General features: G+C 36.2%; 1 protein-coding gene across 22 annotated transcripts in view; it reads right to left on the bottom strand.

Annotated features, from left to right (window-relative positions):
* Positions 1 to 22,566, bottom strand: part of WDPCP (WD repeat containing planar cell polarity effector) — a 482,659-nt gene that overhangs the window by 37,844 nt on the left and 422,249 nt on the right. For 3 of the 22 annotated variants that reach the window (XM_064572443.1, XM_064572447.1, XM_064572445.1), the window contains one exon: positions 15,162 to 16,458. The exons of the other annotated variants lie outside the window; for them this stretch is intronic. In XM_064572443.1, coding sequence (XP_064428513.1) covers positions 16,385 to 16,458 — 74 coding nt within the window. In that variant the 3' untranslated portion in view covers positions 15,162 to 16,384. Of the gene's footprint in view, positions 1 to 15,161; positions 16,459 to 22,566 lie in introns of those variants that run through there. 22 annotated transcript variants of the gene reach the window in all.

The raw sequence follows: 22,566 nt of genomic DNA, 5'->3' as shown, positions 1-22,566 counted from the left end.
TTAACTCACCATCAGTGAATGGCTTTCCTTGCTTGGTTAACAAATGAGCCACTCAGAAACTTACTTTGGTCATACTTCATGTTTATTTTCTGTTAGTGAAGAAATTCTCCTATGATGAGACACTTTATAAATTTTCTACTTTTTCTCACTGTTGCTTGCCTGTGGGCAGGGGATACTACGATGAGTCCTTTGTTTGGTAATATTGCTGTATATTGGATTCTTTTGAGCATAGCTATAGTATCATTACATTATAAACACAATGCTTTGCTTTTAATTCAATAACAAAACCACACTCGACTGTGCCTCAAAAGTGTGACATTGTAAGTCCAATTTTCTTTCCTTATTTTGATAAGATGGGTATGCACTGGTAATAAAAATTAAAAGTTGTGGTGTGGCAATATGTGTGGCACTTGAAATGCTGTGCACCTATAACCATGTCACTACAATTGGCTGTGTGCCGAACAGCCAGGTAATGCGCTGATTTAATCAGTTCTGTCACTGTAGCATGAAAATAGCCATAAACAATATGGAAAAGAATGAGCATGGCTGTGCTCCAATAAAACTTTATTTGCAGACATTGAAATTGAATTTCATATAATCTTCATGTGTCACAAAATTCTGACTTTTTCCAAAGTTCTTTTGACTTTTTCCAAACCATTTAAAATGTAAAACCATTCTAGTTGTGGGCTCTACAAAAACAAGTGACATATGGGCTGTACTTTGTGCATCTCTAGTCTAGATAGCTTTTTTCAAACTATGTAATATTACTTATATTTTTAAACCCTTATATTCATTTCTATCAATTTTCCCTTTTTCATGTCATTTTAAAATTTATTTCTACTTAAATAAAAAAACTGAGTGAGGGCACCTGGGTGGCTCAGTCATTAAGCATCTACCTTCAGCTCAGGTCATGATTCCAGGGTCCTGGGATCGAGCCCCGCATCAGGCTCCCTGCTCAGCGGGAAGCCTGCTTCTCCTTCTCCCAATCCCCCTGCTTGTGTTCCCTCTCTCACTGTCTCTCTGTCAAATAAATAAATAAAAATTTTTTAAAAAGTTAAAAAAACCTGAGTGATAGTTATTCTTTAAATGGAGGATAACTAACTTTAGCATAGCACCTAAAATACTCAGCAGAATGCCTGGCACATTGTAAATGCTCAATGATTGTTTGCTTTACTGTTGACATTCTTACTGAGATTGGCCCCTGATAGTGGTAGAGAGGTGTTTAAGATTAAAGAAGGAAGAAAAGAAGGAAAGAGGAAAGAAAGGAAAGGAAGGAAAGAAAGGAAAGGAAGGAAGGGAAAGGAAAGAAGGAAGGGAAAGGAAAGAAGGAAAGGAAGAAAGAAGAGGAAGGAGAGATGCTTTCTACACACACACACACACACACACGTACACCCACACACACTTTCTAGCTTGCTTTGGAATACAGGACACAAAATCATGAGCCCTTTAAAATTGGGGTATGAGGATTATATCTATAACTTAACCATGTAGACTGTGATAGAAATAAACTAAATTGATAGGATGAGAATTGCTTTCCAGAAAAGCCTTGCTGGTTGTATCCTCGTCTCATGAGTTTTATAGGAAAGATGCTAAATTATTGAATAATTTCTTTCCATACCTGATCAAGAAAATTGTCCATGTTAATCTGACCTCTGTGATGCTTTTTTAAAAACAGAAACACTTGTGATCATTAGCCATTGTTTTAAATCCCTTACAGTGCATATCCATTAGGTCTTTCTGACTTGAACATATCCAGTGTTTCTGTTATTTCACCACAGATTTATTATATGAGCTTCCTCCCTAAGTTTAATGGGGCATTATTCTTAGACCAGTATTTCTCGAAGTATGGGATGAAGACTAATAACTGATCTGCAAAATATTTTTGGATGGTTAACTGTTTATTATTTGTGATAGAAAAAAATTAGTAGAAACAATTAAAAACTTTTATGGCACTTTGACAGGATAATTCTATGTATGCTTAACAAAAATTTGGGTATTTTTATTTTTAAAATTTTAATACATTTAAAAAGATGATATAATTGGCATATAACATTATATTAGTTTTAGGTGTACAACAAGATGATATGATATATTGTGAAATGATCACCACAGTATGTCTAGTTAACATCTAATACCGGTTACGACTTTTTCTTGTGATGAGAATTTTTAATATGCATTTTCTTAACACCTTTCAGAAATACAATACAGTATTATTGACTATAGTTATCATGGTGTACATTATATCCTTATGACTTATTTATTTTATAAATGGGAGTTTCTTTTTTTATTTTAAAGATTTTATTTATTTGCCAGAGAGTGAGAGAGAGAAATAAGAGAGCAAGCACAAGCAGGGGGAGCAGTAGGCAGAGGGAGAAGCAGGCTCCCCACTGAGCAAGGACCCCGATGCGGGACTTCATCCCAGGACCCTGGGATCATGACCTGAGCTGAAGGCAGATGCTTAACCAACTGAGCCACCCATGCATCGCTTAATGGAAGTTTCTACCTTTTGATCATCTTCACCCATTTCTCCCACCACCCCCATCTCTGGAAAACACTAATGTCTTTTTTGTCTATAGGAGTTTAGGTTTTTTGTTTTGTTTTTTAAGATTCCACATGAGTGAGATCATATGGTATCTGTCTTTCTCTGGCCGACTTATTTCACTTAGTATAATGACCTCAGGGTCCATCCATGTTGTCCCAAATGACAGGTTTTCCTTGATTTTTATGGCTGAATAATATTCCCTTGTGTATTTATACCACATTTTATTTTTTCAACCATTGATGGACACTTAGGTTGTTTCCGTGTATTGGCTGTTGTGAATAATGCTGCAGTTAACATGGGAGTACAAATACCTTTTCAAGTTAGTGTTTTTGTTTGCTTTGGACAGATACACAGAAGTCAAATTGCTGGTTCAAACAGTAGTTCTATTTTTAATTTTTTGAAGAATCTCCGTCTTGTTTTCCATAGTGTACATTCATACCAGCAGTGCACAAGGGTTCCTTTTCCTCCACATCCTTGCCAACCGTTATTGTTTCTTGTCTTTTTGCTAATAACCATTCTCACAGGCATGAGGTGATATCTCACTGAGGTTTTGATTTGCATTTCTTTAATGATTACTGATGTTGAGTACCTTTTCATATACCTGTTGGATATCTGTATGTTATCTTTAGAAAAATGTCTACTTAGATCTTGTGTCCATTTTTTAATTGGGTTGTTTGTTTGGTATTGAGTTGTTGAGTTCTTTATATATTTTGGATATTAACCTCTTATTAGATACATGATTTGTAAATATTTTCTCCCATTCAGGAGATTGTCTTTTCATTTTGGTGATGGTTTCCTTTGCTGTGCAGAAGCTTTTTAGTTTGATGTAGTCCCACTTACTTATTTTTGTCTTTGTTGCCTTTGCTTTTAGTGTCAGATCCAAAAAATTGGCTCCAAGATAGATGTTTTATGGCACTCATTGCTTGTATTTTCTTTCTTTCTTTCTTTCTTTTTTTTTTAAGATTTTATTTATTTATTTGACAGACAGCGAGAGAGGGAACACAAGGAGGGGGAGTGGGAGAGGGAGAAGCAGGGTTCCCGCTGAGCAGGGAGCCTAACGCAGGGCTCGATCCCAGGACCTTGGGATCCTGACCTGAGCTGAAGGCAGACGCTTAATGATTGTGCCACCCAGGTGCCCCATCATTGCCTGTATTTTCTTAAGGTGTTTTACAGTGTCAGGTTTTATGTTCAGGTCCTTAATCCATTTTAGGTTATTTTGTGCATATAAGATAGTGGCCTAGTTTCATTCTTTTATATGTAGCTGTGACAGTTTTTCCAGCACCATTTATTGAAGAGACTGTCTTTTCCCCTTTGTATATTTTTGTACCCAGTGTTGTAAATTATTATTTTTTAAAAGATTTTATTTTTATTTATTTGAGAGAGAGAGAATGAGAGACAGAGAGCATGAGAGGGAGGAGGGTCAGAGGGAGCAGCAGACTCCCTGCCAAGCAGGGAGCCCGATGCGGGGCTTGATCTCGGGACTCCAGGATCATGACCTGAGCCGAAGGCAGTCGCTTAACCAACTGAGCCACCCAGGCACCCCCCCAGTGTTGTAAATTAATTGACCATATTTAGGTTTAATTCTGGGCTATTATTTTCCATTGATCTGTGTGTCTGTTTTTTATGCCAATATCATACTGTTTTGATTACCATAGCTTTGTAATACAGTTTGAAATCAGGAAGTGTGATACCTCCAGCTTGGTTCTTCTTTTTTAAGACTGTTTTGGCTATTTGGGGTCTTTTGTACTTCCATACAAATTTTAGGATTGTTTATTCTTTTTCTGTGAAAAATGCCTTTATAATTCTGAAAGGGATTGCATTAAATTGTAGATTCCTTTGAGTAGTATGGACATATTAACAATATACTTCCAATCTGATCGTGGTTTATCTTTCAGTTTATTTGTGTCACCTTTAATCTTTCATCAATGCCTTATGGTTTTCAGTGTGCATGTCTTTCACTGCCTTGGTTAAATTTATTCCTAGGTATTTTATACTTTTTGATGCAGTTGTAAATCAGATTGTTTTATTTCTTTTTCTCATAGTTCAATATTAGTGTATAAAAACACAACAGATTTTTGTATATGGATTTTATCCTACAACTTTAATGAACTTGTTTATTCTAACAGCTTTTTGGTGGAGTCTAGGTTTTCTGTATCCTGTCATCCGCACATAGTGACAGTTTTAGTTCTTCCTTTTCAATTTGGATACCTTTTACTTATTTATTTTTCTTGCCTAAGTGCTCTGGCTATGACTTCCAATTCTGCATTGAATAAAATGACAAGAATGGGAATTCTTGTCTTGTTCCTGATCTCAGAGGAAAAGCTTTCAGCTTTCACCATTGAGGATAATGTTAGCTGTGGGCTTGTCATTTATGGCCTTTATTATGTTGAGGTATGTTCCCTTTATAACCACTTTTTGAGATTTTTTTTTAAATCATAAATGGATGTTGAATTTTGTCAGATGCTTTTCCTGTATATATTGAGATAATCGTATGTTTTCATTTTGTAAATGTGGTGTATCACAATGATTGATTTACAAATGTTGAACCATCCCTTGCATCCCTGGAATAAATTACACTTGATCATGGTGAATGATCCTTTTAGTGTTATTGTTGAATTTAGTTTTCAAATATTTTGTTGAGGTTTTTTGCATCTGTATTTGTCAGAGATATTGGCTTCTGTAGTTTTCTTTTGTATGGTGTCATTGTCTACTTTTGGTATCAGGGTAATGCTTCATAAAATGAGTTTGAAAATGTTCTCTGCTCTTTTTTGAAAGAGTTTCAGAAGAATTGGTATTCTTATTTAAATGTTGGTAGAACTCACCAGTGAAGTCATCTGCTCCTGAACTTTTCTTCTGGGAGAGATTTTTGATTAGAGATTCAATCTACTTGTTATTGGTCTGTTGAAGTTTTTCTGTATATTCATGATTCGCTTTGGTAGGCTGTATGTTTCTAGGACTTTGTCCATTTCTTCAGATTTTCCAATCTGTTGGGCTTTAATTGCTCATAGTAGTCTCTTATCCTTTGTAAAGGTTTCTGTGATAGCCATTGTAATGTCTCTTTCATTTCTGATTTTATTATTATTATTATTTTTTAGTCTTCATTTCTTTTATTTCTGCTCTGATTATTGCTGTTTCTTTTTACTAACTTTGGGTTTAATTTGTTCCTCTTTCTCTAGTTCCTTGAAGAGTTTATTTGAGATCTTGTTTCTTAATGAAGGCATTTATCATTCTGACCTTCCCTCTTAGAGCTGTTTGTGCTGAGTTCCATAAGTTTTGGTATGTTGTATTTCCATTTTCAGATTTCTCAAGATATTTTTTGCTTTTTCTTTTGGTTTCTTCTCTGACTCCTTGGTTGTTCAGCGGAATGTTGTTCAGTCTTCACATATTTATAAATTTACCACTTTTCTTTTTGTAATTGATTTTTAGTTTCAAACCACTGTGGTCAGAAAAAAATGCTTGATATGATTCAGTTCTCTCAAAATTTTTATGACTGTTTTGTGGCCTAACATATGATTTTTCCTGGAGTATGTTCCATGTGCACTTAAGACTGTATGCTGTTGCTTAGATAGAATCTTCTCTATGTGTGTGTTAAGTCCATCTAGTCTAACATGTTATTTAAGTACAATGTTTTTTTAATAGATTTTCTGTCTAGATGATCTAATTGATGAAAGTGGGGAATTTAAGTCCTCCACTATTTTTTAATTGATGCTATTTCTCCCTTTATGTCAATTAATGTTTCTTTATGTATTTAGGTGGATAAATATTTACAAATGTTTTATCCTCTTGTTTGATTTGTTCTTTTATCATTATTTTATTACCTTGTTTGTTTCCTATTATAGTCTTTGTCTTAAAGTGTATTTTGTCAGCTATATATTTGGTAAATATACCTACCCCAGCTTTCTTTTGATTTTCATTTGCATGGAGTATATTTTTTCTGCCCTTTACTTCCATTTTGCACATCCATACATCTGAAGTGAGTCGCCTGTAGACCGCATATACATGGATCTTGTATTATTATCCACTCAGCCACTGTGTGTCTTTGTATTGGAGAATTTAGTTCATTTTCATTTAAAGCAGTTTTTGATGGGTCTGTACTTACTGGCATTTTGTTAACTGTTTTCTGGTTGTTTTTAGGATTTCATTGTTCCTTTCATTTTTCTTGCTCTCTTCCTTTGTGATTCAATGATTTTCTTTCTTTTTCTTTTAATTTAATTTTATTATGTTATGTTATTCACCATACATTACATCATTAGTTTTTGATGCAGTGTTCCATGATTCGTTGTTTGCATATAACACACAGTGCTCCATTCAATACGTGCCCTCTTTAATACCCATCACCAGGCTAACCCATCCCCCAACCCCCCTCCCCTCTAGAACCCTCAGTTTGTTTCTCAGAGTCCATAGTCTCTCATGGTTCGTCTCTCCCTCCGATTTCCCCCCCTTCCTTTTTCCCTTCCTACTATCTTTTTTTTTTTTTTTAACATATAATGTATAATTTGTTTCAGAGGTACAGGTCAGTGATTCTATAGTGATATGCTTAGATTCCTCTTAGCTTTTGCGTATCTATAGGCTTTTGCTTTGTGATTACCATGAGGCTTACATAAAACAACACATATATATTATTTAACACACACATATATAAAATAGTCTTATCTTAAATTGATAGCTTAAGTTTAGATCCATTCTAAACCTCACTTTTTTTCTCCCTTTCCCACATTTTATGTTTTGATGTCACAACTTACATCTTTTAGTTTTCAGTATTCATTTACAAATTACTGTAGTTGTATTTTTACTACTTTTGTCTATTAACCTTCATATTAGATTTGTAAATAATTAAATTACTCTGAATTTTACTATTTATTTGCCTTGACCAGTGAGGTTATACTTTCATATATTTTCCTATTACTAATAGTACCCTATGTTTCAGCTTAAGGAAGTCCCTTTAACATTTCTTGTAAGTCTGGTCTAGGGGCAATAATTCCTTTAGCTTTTGCTTGTCTGGAAAACTCATATTCTACCTCCCCGCCCCACCCAAATCTGAAGGACAGCTTTGCTAGGTAGAGTATTCTTGTTGGCAGTTTTCTTCTTTCAGTATTTCCAATATATTGTGCCCACTCCCTGCTGACCTGCCAAGTTTCCACTCAAAAATTTTGATTGTCATGGGCTTTCACTTGTGTGTAACAAACTGTTTTTCTCTTGCTGCTTTTAAGATTCTCTCCTTGTCCTAAGAACAAATATTGTTAAAATGTCCATACTACCCAAGGCAATCTGGTTTAATGCAATCCCTACCAAGATACCAACAGCACTTTTCAAAGAACTAGAATAAATGATCCCAAAATTTGTATGGAACCACAAAAGCCCTCAATAGCCAAAACAAGAATTAGTACCTGTTCTTCTGAAACTGTTGCAAATAATAGAAATGGAAGGAGAACTTCCAAACTCATTTTATGAGGCCAGCATTACCTTGATCCCCAAACTAAAGACCCCATCAAGAAGGAGAATTACAGACCAATATCCCTGATGAACATGGATGCAGAAATTCTCACCAAAATACTAGCCAATAGGATCCAAGAGTACATTAAAAGGATTATTCACCATGACCAAGTGGGATTTATTCCTAGGCTGCACTTTTGGTTCAACATCCACAAATTAATCAATGTGATACACTACATTAGTAAAAGAAAGAACGAGAACCGTATGATATTCTCAATAGATGCAGAAAAAGCATTTGACAAAGTACAGCATCCTTTCTTGATCAAAACTCTTTAGAATATAGGGATAGAGGGTACATACCTCAATATCATAAAAGCCATCTATGAAAAACCCACAGTGAGTATCATTCTCAGTGGGGGAAAACTGAGAGCTTTTCCCCTAAGGTTAGGAACATGGCAGGGATGTCCACTATCAGCACTGCTGTTCAGCATAGTTCTAGAAGTCCTAGCCTCAGCAATCAGACAACAAAAAGAAATAAAAGGCATCTGAATTGACAGAGAAGAAGTCAAACTCTCACCCTTCGCAGGTGATATGATACTTTATGTGGAAAACCCCAAAGACTCCCCCTCAAAACTGCTAGAACTCATACAGGAATTCAGTAAAGTGGCAGGATATAAAATCAATGCACAGAAATCAGTGGCATTCCTATACACCAACAACAAGACAGAAGAAAGAGAAATTAAGGAGTCGATCCCATTTACAATTGCACCCCAAACCATAAGATACCTAAGAATAAATCTAACCAAAGAGGCAAAGAATCTATACTCAGAAAACTATAGAATACTCATGAAAGAAATGGGGGAAGACACAAAGAAATGGAAAAACGTTCCATGCTCATGGATTGGAAGAACAAACATTGTGAAAATGTCTAGAGCATTCTCTAGTACCTAGAGCAGTCTACACATTTAATGCAATCCCTATCAAAATACCATCCACTTTTTTCAAAGAAATGGAACAAACAATCCTAAAATTTGTATGGAACCAGAAAAGACCCTGAATAGCCAGAGGAATGTTGAAAAAGAAAAGCAAAGCTGGTGGCATCACAATTCCGGACTTCCAGCTCTATTACAAAGCTGTCATCATCAAGACAGTATGGTACTGGCACAAAAACAGACACATCGATCAAATGGAACAGAATAGAGGGCCCAGAAATGGACCCTCAACTCTATGGTCAACTAATCTTCGACAAAGCAGGGAAGAATGTCCAATGGAAAAAAGACAGTCTCTTCAACAAATGGTGTCAGGAAAATTGGACAGCCACATGCAGAAGAATGAAACTGGACCATTTCCTTACACCACACACAAAAATAGACTCAAAATATGAGACAAGAATCCATCAGAATCCTAGAAGAAAACACAGGCAGCATCCTCTTTGACCTCAGCCGCAGCAACTTCTTCTTGGAAACATCGCCAAAGGCAAGGGAAGCAAGGGCAAAAATGAACTATTGGGACTTCATCAAGATAAAAAGCTTCTGCACAGCAAAGGAAACAGTCAACTAAACCAAAAGACAACCGACAGAATGGGAGAAGATATTTGCAAATGACATATCAGATAAAGGGCTAGTATCCAAAATCTATAAAGAACTTACCAAACTCAACACCCAGAGAACAAATAATCCAATCAAGAAATGGGCAGAAGACATGAACAGACATTTTTCCAAAGAAGACATCCAAATGGCCAACAGACACATGAAAAAATGCTCAACATCGCTCGGCATCAGGGAAATACAAATCAACACCACAATGAGATGCCACCTCACCCCAATCAGAATGGCTAAAATGAACAAGTCAGGAAAGGACAGATGTTGGCGAGGATGCAGAGAAAGGGGAACCCTCTTACTGTTGATGGGAATGCAAACTGGTGCAGCCACTCCAGAAAACAATATGGAGGTTCCTCAAAAAGTTGAAAGTAGAGCTACCCTCTGACCCAGCAATTGCACTACTGGGTATTTACCCGAAAGATACAAATGTAGTGATCCGAAGGGGCACGTGCACCCCAATGTTTATAGCAGCAATGTCTACAATAGCCAAACTATGGAAAGAGACTATACATCCATCAACAGATGAATGGATAAAGAAGATGTGGTATATATATATATATGCAAGAGAATATTATGCAGCCATCAAAAAAATGAAATCTTGCCATTTGCAATGATGTGGATGGAACTAGAGGGTATTATGCTAAGTGAAATAAGTCAATCAGAGAAAGACAATTATATGATCTCACTGATATGAGGAATTTGAGAAATAAGACAGAAGATCATAGGGGAAGGGAGAGAAAAATGAAACAAGATGAAACCAGAGAGGGAGACAAACAATGAGAGACTCTTAATCTCAGGAAACAAACTGAGTGTTGCTGGAGTGGAGGGGGGTGGGAGGGATGGGGTGGCTGGGTGATGGACACTGGGGAGGGTATATGTTGTGAGTGCTGTGAATTGTGTAAGACTGATGACTCACAGAGCTGTATCCCTGAAATAAATACATTGTATGTGAATAAAAAAAAATCCTACAGAAAAAGGAAAAAGAAAAGCAACTGGAGGTATTACAGTCCCAGATTTCAAGTTATATTACAAAGCTGTAGGAATCAAAACAGTATGGTACTGGCACAAAAACAGACATGTAGATCAGTGGAACAGAATAGAAAACCCAGAAATAAACACACAATTTTATGGTCAATTAATCCTTGACAAAGGGCAGGATATGCAATGGGAAAAAGACAGTCTCTTCAACAAATGGTATTGGGAAAACTGGACAACAACCTGCAAAAGAGTGGAACTGGACCACTTTCTTATACCATACACAAAAATAAACTCAGAATGGGAAACCTGAAACCATAAAAGTCCTAGAAGGAGAGCACAGGCTGTAAAATCTCTGACTTTGGCCATAGCAACATCTTTTTAGACATGTCTCCTGAGACAAGGGAAACAAAAGCAAAAATAAACACTATTTGGACTACATCAAAATAAAAAGCTTCTGCACAGCAAAAGACAACCTACTGAATGGGAGAGGATATTGCAAATGACATATCTGAAAAAGGGTTAATATCCAAAATACATAAAGGACTGATACAATTCAACACCAAAAAACAACCCAGTTAAAAAATGGGCAGAAGACATGAACAGACATTTCTCCAAAGAAGACATCCAGATGGCCAACAGACATGAAAAGATGCTTAATATCACTCATGTTAAGGGAAATGCAGATCAAAACCACAATGAGATATCACCTCATATCTGTCAGAATGGCTAAAATCAAAAATAAAAGAAACAACAGTGTTGGTGAGGATGTGGAGAAAAAGGAACCCTTACGCACTGTTGGTGGGAAGGCAAACTAGTGCAGCCATTGTGGAAAACAGACGGAGTTTCCTCAAAAAATTAAAAACAAAACTACCATATGATCCGGTAATTCCACTACTGGGTATTTACCCAAAAAAGAAAAATTACTAATTCAAGATGGTAGATGTACCCCTATGTTTATTGCAGCATTATTTACAATAGCCAAATTATGAAAGCAGCCCAAGTGTCCATCAAATGATGAATGGATAAAGAAGATGTAGTATGTGTCTGTGTGTAATGGAATATTACTGAGCCATAAAAAGAATGAAATCTTGTAATTTACAACAACATGGATGGATCTAGAGGGTATAATGCTAAGTGAAATAAGTCGGAGAAAGACAAACACTATATGACTTAACTCATATGTGGAATTTAAGAAATCAATGAATGGACAAAGAAAAAAAAGAGAGAAACCAAAAACCAGACTGATCATTACCAGAGGGGAGGTTGGTGGGGGGGATGGGTGAAAAAGGTGAAGGGGATTAATAGTACAATTATCTTGATGAACACTGAGTAGTGTACAGAATTGTTGAATCCCTATATTGTACACCTGAAACCAATGTAATACTGTATGTTAACCAACTGGAATTAAAAAAACTACATAGGTGTGAGGCTGAACCAGTTACCAACAACAAAAAAATTCTCTCCTTGTCTTCAACTTTAGACAATTTAATTATAGCGTGTCTTGGAGTGGGTCTCCAAGGGTTGGGAAGTTTTTAGCTTTTATCTCTTCAAATAAGTTTTCTACCCCTTTCTGTCTCTTCTCATTCTGGGGCCAGTATAATATGAATGTTGGTCCACTTGATGTTCTCCTATAAGCCCCTTAAGTTTTCTGCTCTTTTTTTTTCTTTTTGTTGCTCTGATTGGATGAATTCTGTTGACCTGTCTTTGAGTTTGCTGATCCTTTCTTATTCATCATCTGCTGCTAAATTCCTCTATTGTATTTTTCAGTTCTGTTATCATATTTATCAGCTTTGTGATTTCTCTTGGGCACTTTCTTATATTTTCTCTTTGTTAAAATTGTTACCTTTGTTCATGCATTTTTCTCCCAAGATTGGTAAGCATCTTTCTGTCATTTTGAACTTAAAATCAGGCAAATCACTTGTTTCATTAAAATCTTTTTCTGAGGTTTCATCTTGTTCTTTCATTCAGAACATATTCCTCTCTTTCTTCATTTCCTTGACTCTATGTGTTAGTTTCTATGCATTAGATAAAACAGCTATTTCTCCCTGTATTGAAGGAGCAGCCTCATATAGGAATGATCTTCACCTTTCAACCTCTCAAACCTTTGTGCCTGTCCAAGCAGCCTACTTTATTCTTGGTGGCTGTGAGTAGTTGAGGGTTTGCCAAAACTTGTCAGTGTCCCAAAGGAGAAGATCTTGGTGGGCCTCATAGATTCAGACTGATTGGAAGCCAGACTGGGCTTTTAAAGGCAGCAGCTTTTAAAGTATGCAAACATACCTCTTTCAGGGGAAGACTGGGAATGTTTTTGTCTTTTCCTCTACACTGAATCCTGAGTTGGTAGCCTGTGAAAGCAGGTCCCACTGGCCACTAGAGTCAGGATATCAAGGGTTTTGTCCTCTGGGCAGCAGACAAAAGTTGTGGCACTAGACATGTAAACAAGCTCCTTTCTCAGAAACACCAGCAACCTGGAGTGAGGCAGAGGGAGTGCAGGAAGATCGTGCCCAACCTCTGAGAGGTCTGGAGAGGATACAGTTGGTTCCTAGATGGGTATTTAATTAAAAGCCTGTCACTCAGAGTGCAGCCAAGAAGATACACTAATAGACCTCTCACAGAAAGACTGGGCATTTCAGTCTGCTGCCTCTCTGTTGTACATTGGGGTAGCTGGTTAAGAACTCTTTCTCCATTTGTTGTAGTCATTTTGGATGTAAGCCTTGCTGGCCACCAGAGGTAGGTGATCAAAGGGTATCCCCGGGGTGGCAGCTACAAAAACTGGGATGCCAAACAAGTGCATAGTTCACTTCCAGGAGGTATTGGTAACCTGGAACGAGGCAAAAGAACACATAGATGGTTCCTCCCAGTCTCCATCTTTGGAGAGTATTTCCATAGAAACCTAGATGTGTTAAATTAGATGCCTTTCCCTCAGGTTGAAGCTTCAAGATAAGTAAATAGGCCTATTTCCCAGAAAGACTGGATGATTTTCAGTCAGCACCTCTGTGCTGGGCCCCTTTAAGAACTCTTTCTGCATTTGCTTCAGTGTTGTGGTCTCATGGATGCAAGCCCAATTTGCTATGTGTTTAGGGCCTCATGTCTCAAGTGTAGGTCGTTGTCATTGTCTTTTGCATTTTATTTACTTTTTGCTACTTGATTCAAAGTTACTGGTTTACAGATAGATATGCATTCTAGAATAAAAAGATTTTTTTGCCACTTTGTATACTACGAATATCCACCTGACATCTAGCCTGTAAGACCCTTTAGTTTCATTATCTTACACCTACCCCCTGGAAGAAGTAGTAAAGTACATAATTATGCAGTATTGTATATTAATATATGTTGATCTCTCTATGTCAGACCCTGTATAAAGACAGGTATGATGCAATGGGATTTACTTAACATCCTTGAGCCATAGTGTTTTCCTCTATATAATGGCAATAATTATTTAGAACCCTCAGGGTTAGAATGAGGACTTAGGAAGAGTTCCTTGTGAGCCACAAATTGCTGTATAAATGTTGGATTGATGTCATTTTCTTTCCTGCCTTACTTTCACTTCATTTAACAAACTTGTGTCTTTTATTTTTTCTAAAAGGCCAAGGTCCTGAAGATTTTTTTTTTTAATTGAAGTATAATTCACTTACAGTATTCTAGTAGTTTCAGGTATATATCATAGTGATTTGATATTTTTTATATTATGAAATTAACCCTATGGTAAGTCTAGTTACCATCTGTCACCATACAAAGTTATTACAATATTACTGACTATATTCCCTGTGCTGTATATTATATCCCCATGACTTACTTATTTTATAACTAGAAGTTTGTACCTCTTAATCCCCTTTACCTATTTTGCCTGCCCCCCAAGCCCTCCCCACTCTAGTAACCATCAGTTTGTTTCCTACATCTATGAGTTTGTTTTTTAGATTGTACATGTAAGTGAAATCATATGGTATTTGCATTTCTGTTTCACTTATTTCACTTAGCATAAAACCCTCTAGGTCCATCCATGTTGTCACAAATGGCAAGATGAGTTATATTTCATTGTGTGTGCGCCTGCGTGTGTGTATATCTCACTTTACCCATTCACCTATTGATAGACACTTAAGTTGTTTCTATAACTGGCTATTGTAAATAATGCTGCAATGAACATAGGGTGCATATATCCCTTTGAATGCTGTTTTTGTTTTCTTTGGATAAATATCCCAAAGTGGAATTGCTGGATCATGTAGTAGTTCTTTTTAATTTTTTGAGGACCCTCCATACTGTTTTCCGTAGTTGCTGCACCAATTCACATTCCTACCAACAGTGTACAAGGGCTCCCTTTTGTCTACATCCTTACCAACACTTGTTATTTTTTGTATATTTGACAATAACCAACTTGACAGGTGTGGGGTGATACTTCATTGTGGTTTTGATTACATTTCCCTGATGATTAATGATGTTAAGTACATCTTCATGTCGTTTTTAGAAAAATGTCTATTCAAGTCCTCTGCCCATTTTTTACGTGGGTCATTCATCAGGTGCAGGTCTTAAAAGTTGGGGTACCACATGTGGGGTTCAAACACTCTGCTTTTCAGGGAGAAACTTAGAATTTAAAGTTCCCTCCTGATTGTGGGTTGCCAAACTACGGATGGAGATTGTGGTAATATTGTGTCCCAGGCTCTCCTACCTATTTCATTGTGGGGTTTGTTTGTCTGCCCAATGTGTAGGGAGTCACTGAGCTTTTTTGAGTTTACTTCAGAGGAAAAGTTTTCCATATGTAGATATAGATTTGGTGTGTCTATGGGTGGGGGGGATGAGGTGAGTTCAAGAACCTCCTACATCACCATCTTGAACCAGAACCTTCTAGGATATTACTTTTTAAACTTTATATTAATTATTGTTTTTACTTTATTTTACAAACATACTGATCCATTTTGGATTGGAAATTATTTAAAAAGGGAAAGAAACAAAACTGGTCTTTCTCCACATACAGTTTCATTAATGTATGATTTCTATAAAGAAAGAAGGGAAGAAGCATGAAAAGTTTCTATTTTTTCCTTTAATGTACTTTCCCCCCCTCTCTCTTGGGCTGATTTCCATTTTTTTTTTAACCCTTCAAATTTCAGTAAAGATCTTAACTTAGACAACATGGTCATTCATTGGGTTTTTGTTTTTACTTTTTGGTGTATCAATTTATTTTATTTATTTTTTTAAATTTTATTTATTTATTTGACAGAGAGAGACACAGCAAGAGAGGGAACACAAGTAGGGGGAATGGGGGAGGGAGAAGCAGGCTTCCCGCGGAGCAGGGAGCCTGATGCGGGGCTCAATCCCAGGACCCTGGGATCATGACCTGAGCTGAAGGCAGATGCTTAACGACTGAGCCACCCAGGCGCCCCTGGTGTATCAGTTTAGTTTATAGCTTCCTCACAAGCCTCATCTCTATAGTATTACTGCCTGTTATTTTGCATTAGTAAATATCACCTTTATAAAGGTTTTGTACTGTGTAAATAGACTTGGCTAAGCAGGACCCATGGACAGTTAAGTTTATAAGTCAATTTGGGCCCACATTTTTGTCATGATACCTGGTTGTTTGGTCAAACATTATTGTGGGTGTTTCTATGAATGTGTTTTGGATGAGTTTTCAAGTTAAGTTGATATACTGAGTAAAGCAGATTGTCTTTCCTAATGTACCCTCCCCAGAAAAGCCTGAATGCCTGAATAAAACAAAAGGCTGAATCTTTCTTGAATGAGAGGGAACCTCTGCTTGTCTGCCTTTGAGCTGGGGCATTGGTTGTTATCTGCCTCTGGGCTTGAACTGAAACATCAGCTCTTCCTGCATTTTGAGCCTTTGTCTTCAGATTAGAATTAGACCATCAGCTCTCCTGGGTTTCCAGCTTGCTGACTTCAGATCTTGGGACTTGTCAGCCTCTGTAATCACATGAGCCAATTCCTTATATTAAATACACACATGAACACACACACCCCTGTTGGTTCTTGTTTCTGTAGAGAACCCTAATACAACCCATGTTCATTAATTTGTTCTTACTGCATTCATCTTTTGGTACTTACGTGTGGCAGTTCACACGTAGTAAGACACAAAGAGAAGAACTGATGTGTCATGTAGCCACCTATTTAGAATTGGTTGTTTTTAACTTGATTGAATACTATTTCTAAAATAGTTATTAGAAATGACTAAGATATAAATAGGGCAAAAGAGGATTCAGTGGGCTAGAGAACAAGGAAAAAAAAGATAAGAGTATTTCAAGGAAGGAATAGTCAATAATATAGAATGCTACCAGCAGTCATGTGGAGGAGCTCTGGAGAAAGATCATTAGAATTTGTCAGTAGGAAATGATTAATCATTTTCAAGTATTTTTTAGAAGCATTGGGTAGAAGGTGTCATACACACATTGTCTTGCTTGATGAAAAAACAGTTAAAATGTGTAGTAGTAAATAAGGTTGGATAGAGATGATATGTACAGGTTATACAAGGTCTAAATGGTTTAAGGTCACCCTAATGTCAGTTTGGAGAATGCCTCAAAGCCTTCTACCAAAGTTTTTGCCTATGAACACATTATAGGCAGGGATTATCTCTTTTCCCTCTATTTCCAATGCATAACATAGTTTCTGGAACGTAGTAGGCACTTAATAAATATTTGTTGAATGCCAGGTAAAAGATTGTAAAAAGTCATGTTAAATCTTTTATCATAATTTCTCTCAAAATTAACGTTTTGTGTTCTTACTATCAGTATTTTCTTTTTTTTTTTTTTCCTTTAAAGATTTTATTTATTTGACAGAGACACAGTGAGAGAGGGATCACAAGCAGGGGGAGTGGGTGAGGGAGAAGCAGGCTTCCCACTGAGCAGGGAGCCTGATGCAGGGCTCGATCCCAGGACCCTGGGATCATGACCTGAGCTGAAGGCAGACGCTTAATGACTGAGCCACCCAGGTGCACCACTATCAGTATTTTCACACAGGTCTACTACCAAATTGTTATAATAAGCTTTCTAGGTAGGTTTTCCTTCTGTTTTTTCTCATTTCAGCCAACTTGAGATGAGGCTGTCAGATTGTTTTTATACCATGCTTTGGTTATATCACTGTCCTGCTTGACAAATTTATTATTTTTATTATTATTTTTTTTTCTGCTTGACAACTTTAAAAGCCATATAAATACCTACTGAAATAAATGTAAACTCTTCAGCCTTACACCAAAGCCTTACCCAAAATCTGGCCCATACCCTGGGTTTCAGTCCTTATCTTCCACTGCTCCTTTATACTTTAGCATCATTAAGTTTAGAAAACATACAAAGCTATGATCTGCTAGCCAAATACAATGATTGTCCCTGTCAAAATGGCAGAATCTCACAACCAAATATTGGTTGTTCCAAAATAAGTCAAGTTCTTCAATTACATTTCTTTAATACCATGAAGGAAACTATATTAACCGGAGTGATACAAAAAGCTGTAGATGTTTAAATGTATACAACATGATGGGTTTGGAGATAAGCATACACCTATGAAACCATCATTATTATAACTGCCATAAACTTACCCATCACTTTCAAAAGTTCCCTCCCATCGCCCCTTTGTTGTTTCTCCTTTTTCCCTTTGTGGTGAGAGCACTTAGTATAAGATCTACTCTTTTAGCAAATTTTAAAGTATATAATACAGTATTATTCATCATAGGTCCTGTATTGTACAGTAGATCTCCAGAACTTGTTTTGCGTAAGTGAAATTTTGTACTCTTTGACCAACACTTTCGCATTTCCTCCTTTCCCCAGGCCCCTGGCAACCACCATTCTACTCACTGCTTCTATATGTTTGACTGTTTTGGATTCCACATGTAAATGAGATCATGTAAGATTTGTCTTTCTGTGTCTGGCTTATTTTACCTAGCATCCTGTCCTTCAGGCCAGTCCATGTTGTAGCAGATGGCAGGATTTCCTTTTTTAAGACTGAATAATAGTCCATTGTATACCATGAGTTGTAGTTATTTATAAATTTTGCGTATTAACTCCTTATCTGATATTTGGTCTGAAAATATTTTCTCCCATTCTGTAGGTTGCCTTTTTATTTTGTTGAGGATTTCTTTTGCTATGAAGAAGCCTTTTACTTTGATCTAATCCCACTTGTCTATTTTTGCTTTTGTTGCCTGTGTTTTTGTTGTCCTATCCAAGAAATCATTGTCTAGTCCAGTGTCTGGCAGCTTTTCCCCTAGATTTTCTTTTAAGACTTTATTGTTCCAGGTTTTAAGTTTAGGTCTTTAATCCATTTTGAGTTGATTTTTTAGAAAAGATTTTATTTATTTATTTGAGAAAGAGAGAGACGACATGAGCTGGGTGGGGGAAGGCAGAGGGAGAGGAAGAAGCAGACTCCCTGCTGAGCAGTGACCCTGATATGGGGCTCAATCCCAGGACCCTGGTGTCCTGAGCTGAAGGCAGACACTTAACTGATTGAGCCACCCAGGTGCCCCTGAGTTGATTTTTAAAATATGGGGTGAGATAAGGGTCTGGTTTCATTTGTTTACATGTAAATTTCTAATTTTTCCACCAGCATCTGTGGAAGAGACTGTCTTTTCCCATACATATTCATGGCATCCTTGTTGAAGACCAGTTGTTCCTTATATATGGACTCTACTCTTTTAGCAAATTTTAAAGTATATAATACAGTATTATTCATCATAGGTCCTGAATTGTACAGTAGATCCCAGAACTTGTTTTGTGTAAGTGAAATTTTGTACTCTTTGACCAACACTTTCACATTTCCTCCTTTCTTATCTTATTAGTTAGATAGTTAGATAGATAGATAGATTAGTTAGATAGATTAGTTCTGGACTCTCTATTCTGTTTTATTAGTTTGTATTTGTTTTTATGCCAGTACCATACTGTTTTGATTATAACTTTGTAATATGTTTTAAAATTGGACAATGTGATACCTCCCGCTTTCTTCTTCTTGATCAATATTGCTTTGGTTATTTGGGGTCTGTTGTAGTTCCAAATGAATTTTCTATTCTATTTCTGTAAAAAATGCCATTGGGATTTTAAAAAATATTTTATTTATTTATTTGAGAAAGAGACTGAGCACAAGCAGGGGGAGAGGCAGGGAGAGGGACAAGCAGACTCCCTCCTGAGCAGGGAGCCTGACACGGGGCTTGATCCCAGGATCCCAAGATAATGACCTGAGCCAAAGTTAGACACTTAACTGACTGAGCCACCCAGGCACCCCGCCACTGGGATTTTGATGGAGATTGCATTGAATGTACAAACTGCTTTGGGAACTACGGACTTTTTAACAATACTAAGTCTTCTAGTTCGTGAACATGAGATGTCCTTCCATTTATTTGTTTCTTTTCAAATTTCTTTCATCAATGTTTTGTAGTTTTCAGTATATTTTACCTCCCTGGTTAAATTTATACTTAAGTATTTCATTCTTTTTTATATTATTGTAAGTGGAACTGTTTTTTTTAAATTTCCTTTTGATAGGTGTTTAGTATATAGAAATGCAGTTGATTTTTGTATGTTGATTTTGTATACTGTGTCTTTACTGAATTCATGTACTCTAAGTGCTTTTTGTGGAGGCTTGAAGGTTTTCTACATTTAAGAATATGTTATCTGCATTATATGTTTAAAAAAAAAAACAGGGAAGAATGAAGGGGGGAAATCGGAGGGGGAGATGAACCATGAGAGACTGTGGGCTCTGAGAAACAAACTGAGGGTTCTGGGGGGGGGGGGATGGGTTAGCCTGGTGATGGGTATTAAAGAGGGCATGTACTGCATGGAGCACTGGGTGTTATATGCAAACAATGAATCATGGAACACTACATCAAAAACTAATGATGTAATGTATGGTGATTAACATAATAAAAAAAAGAAAAAAAGAATATGTTATCTGCAAACAGATAGTTTACTTCTTCCTTTCCAATTTGGGTGGCTTTATTTATTTTTTGTTTTGTTTTTAATTGTTCAGCCTCATACTTTCTGTACTATATTGGAGAGGAGAAAGTAGACATCCTTGTTTCAGAAGTTAAATGGGATGCTTTCAGCTTTTCACTGTTGAGTATTGATGTTCACTGTGGCCTTTTCATAAATGGCCATTATTTTGTTGAAGTGTGTTTGTCTTAATATTCTTATTTATTGAGAGTTTTTTCTTTTTTATCATTAGGAGGTGTTGTATTTTGTCAAATGCTTTTCCTGTGTATATTGAGATGATCCTGTTAATTTTATCCTTTGTTATGTTACTGTGGTATGTCACATTCATTGATATTTGTATGTTGAACCATCCTTGCATGCCAGGGATAAATCATACTTGGTTAATATATGGTTCTTTTGATGTGCTGTTGAACTGAGCTTGCTAGTATTTTGTTGTGAATTTTTGCAACTATGTTTGCTAGAAATACCTGTAGTTTTCTTTTTTTCCTGATGTCTTTGTCTGGCTTTGGTATTGGGGTGATGTTGGTCTCCTAGAATAAGTGTAAGTGATCCCTCTTCTTTGACTTTTTAGAAGAGTTTGAGGAGGATTGGTGTTAATTCTCTTAATGTTAATTCATTTGTGAATCCATCTGGTCCTGGGCTTTTCTTTGTTGGAAGGTTTTTAATTACTCCTTCAGTTTTCTTCTTTGTTATTGATATGTTCAGACTTTGTATTTCTTCTAGATTCATTCTTGGTGGGTATTATGTTTCCAGTAATTTTTCCATTTCCTGTAGGTTTTTCAACTTATTGGTGTATAATTGTTAATAATAGTCCTTTATGATCCTTTATATGTCTGTGGTCTCAGTTGTATTGTCTCCTCTTTCGTTTCTGTTATTATCTGAGTCCTCCCTCTTTAATTTTAGTTTAGGTAAGGGTTTGGTGACTTTATCTCTTACAAAAAACAATTCTTAATTTCACTGATTTTAAAAATTGTCTTCCTTTTTCCTGTTTCTACTCTAATCTTTATTATTTCTTCATTCTGCTAACTTCGTGATTAGCTTGTTCTTTTCTAGTTCCTTGTGGTATAAAGTTATGTTGTTTGAGATTTTTTAAAAATAAAAAGTTTATGGCCATAAATTTTCCTGTTAGTACTGTTATTGCTGCCTCCCATAAGTTTTGGTATGTTGTGTGTTCATTTTTGTTTGTTTAGAGATATTATTTCCCTCTCAATTTCTTATTTGACCCAGTAGTTATGTTTTTAAAATTTCGAGTATTTCTGAATTTTCTCATTTTCATTTTGTTATTCATTTCTAATTTAATTCCGTTATGGTCAGAAAAGATGTTTCAAATGATTCCAGTCTTTTTAAATTTATTAAGACCTGTTTTGTGACCTAGCATGTGGTCTATCCTGGAGAATGTTCCAGGTGCACTTGAGAAGAATGAGTATTCTGTTTTGGGGTGGAATGTTCTGTATGCTTTTAGTTTCCATTTGGTCTATAGTGTCATTCAGTTCTGCTCTTTTCTTACTGAACTTTTTGTGTGTGGACGATCTGTCCATTATAAAAGCAGGAGTATTAAAGTATACTACTATTGTATTGTTATTTATTTCTTCAGATCTGTGTTTGCTTTATATATTAATATATATTGATAGGTTTATATTTGATGTTGGGTGTATATTTATAATTATTACATCTTCCTGGTAAACTGACCCTTTTATCATTATATAATGTTGACTTTATCTTTTCCAAAAATCAATTCCTAATTTGTCTTGTGATAGTTTCTGAATTAAAGTATATTTTGTCTACTATAGTGACTCCTGCTCTCTTTTGGTTACCGTTTGCATGGATATCTTTCTCCACCCTTTCACTTTTAGGCTATGTGTGTCCTTAAATCTAAAGTGAGTCTCAGGGTACCTGGCTGGCTCAGTTGGAGGAGCTTGCACCTCTTTATCTTGGAGTCATGAGTTCGAGCCCCACATTGGGTGTAGAGATTTCTTAAATAGAAAAAATAATAATAAAATAAAGTGAGTCTCTTGTCAACAGCATATAGTTGAGACTTTTTTTTTTAATCTATTCAGCCACTCTATCTTTTGATTGAGGAGTTTATTCTATTTACATTTAAAGTAAT

The sequence above is a fragment of the Mirounga angustirostris genome, unplaced genomic scaffold, assembly GCF_029215605.1.
Source record: "Mirounga angustirostris isolate CCGP_5_RB_7025 unplaced genomic scaffold, mMirAng1.0.hap1 SCAF_10, whole genome shotgun sequence".
Lineage (NCBI taxonomy): Eukaryota > Metazoa > Chordata > Mammalia > Carnivora > Phocidae > Mirounga > Mirounga angustirostris.
Note: the sequence above shows the minus strand (reverse complement) of the source record. Positions and strands in the feature narration are given on the sequence as shown.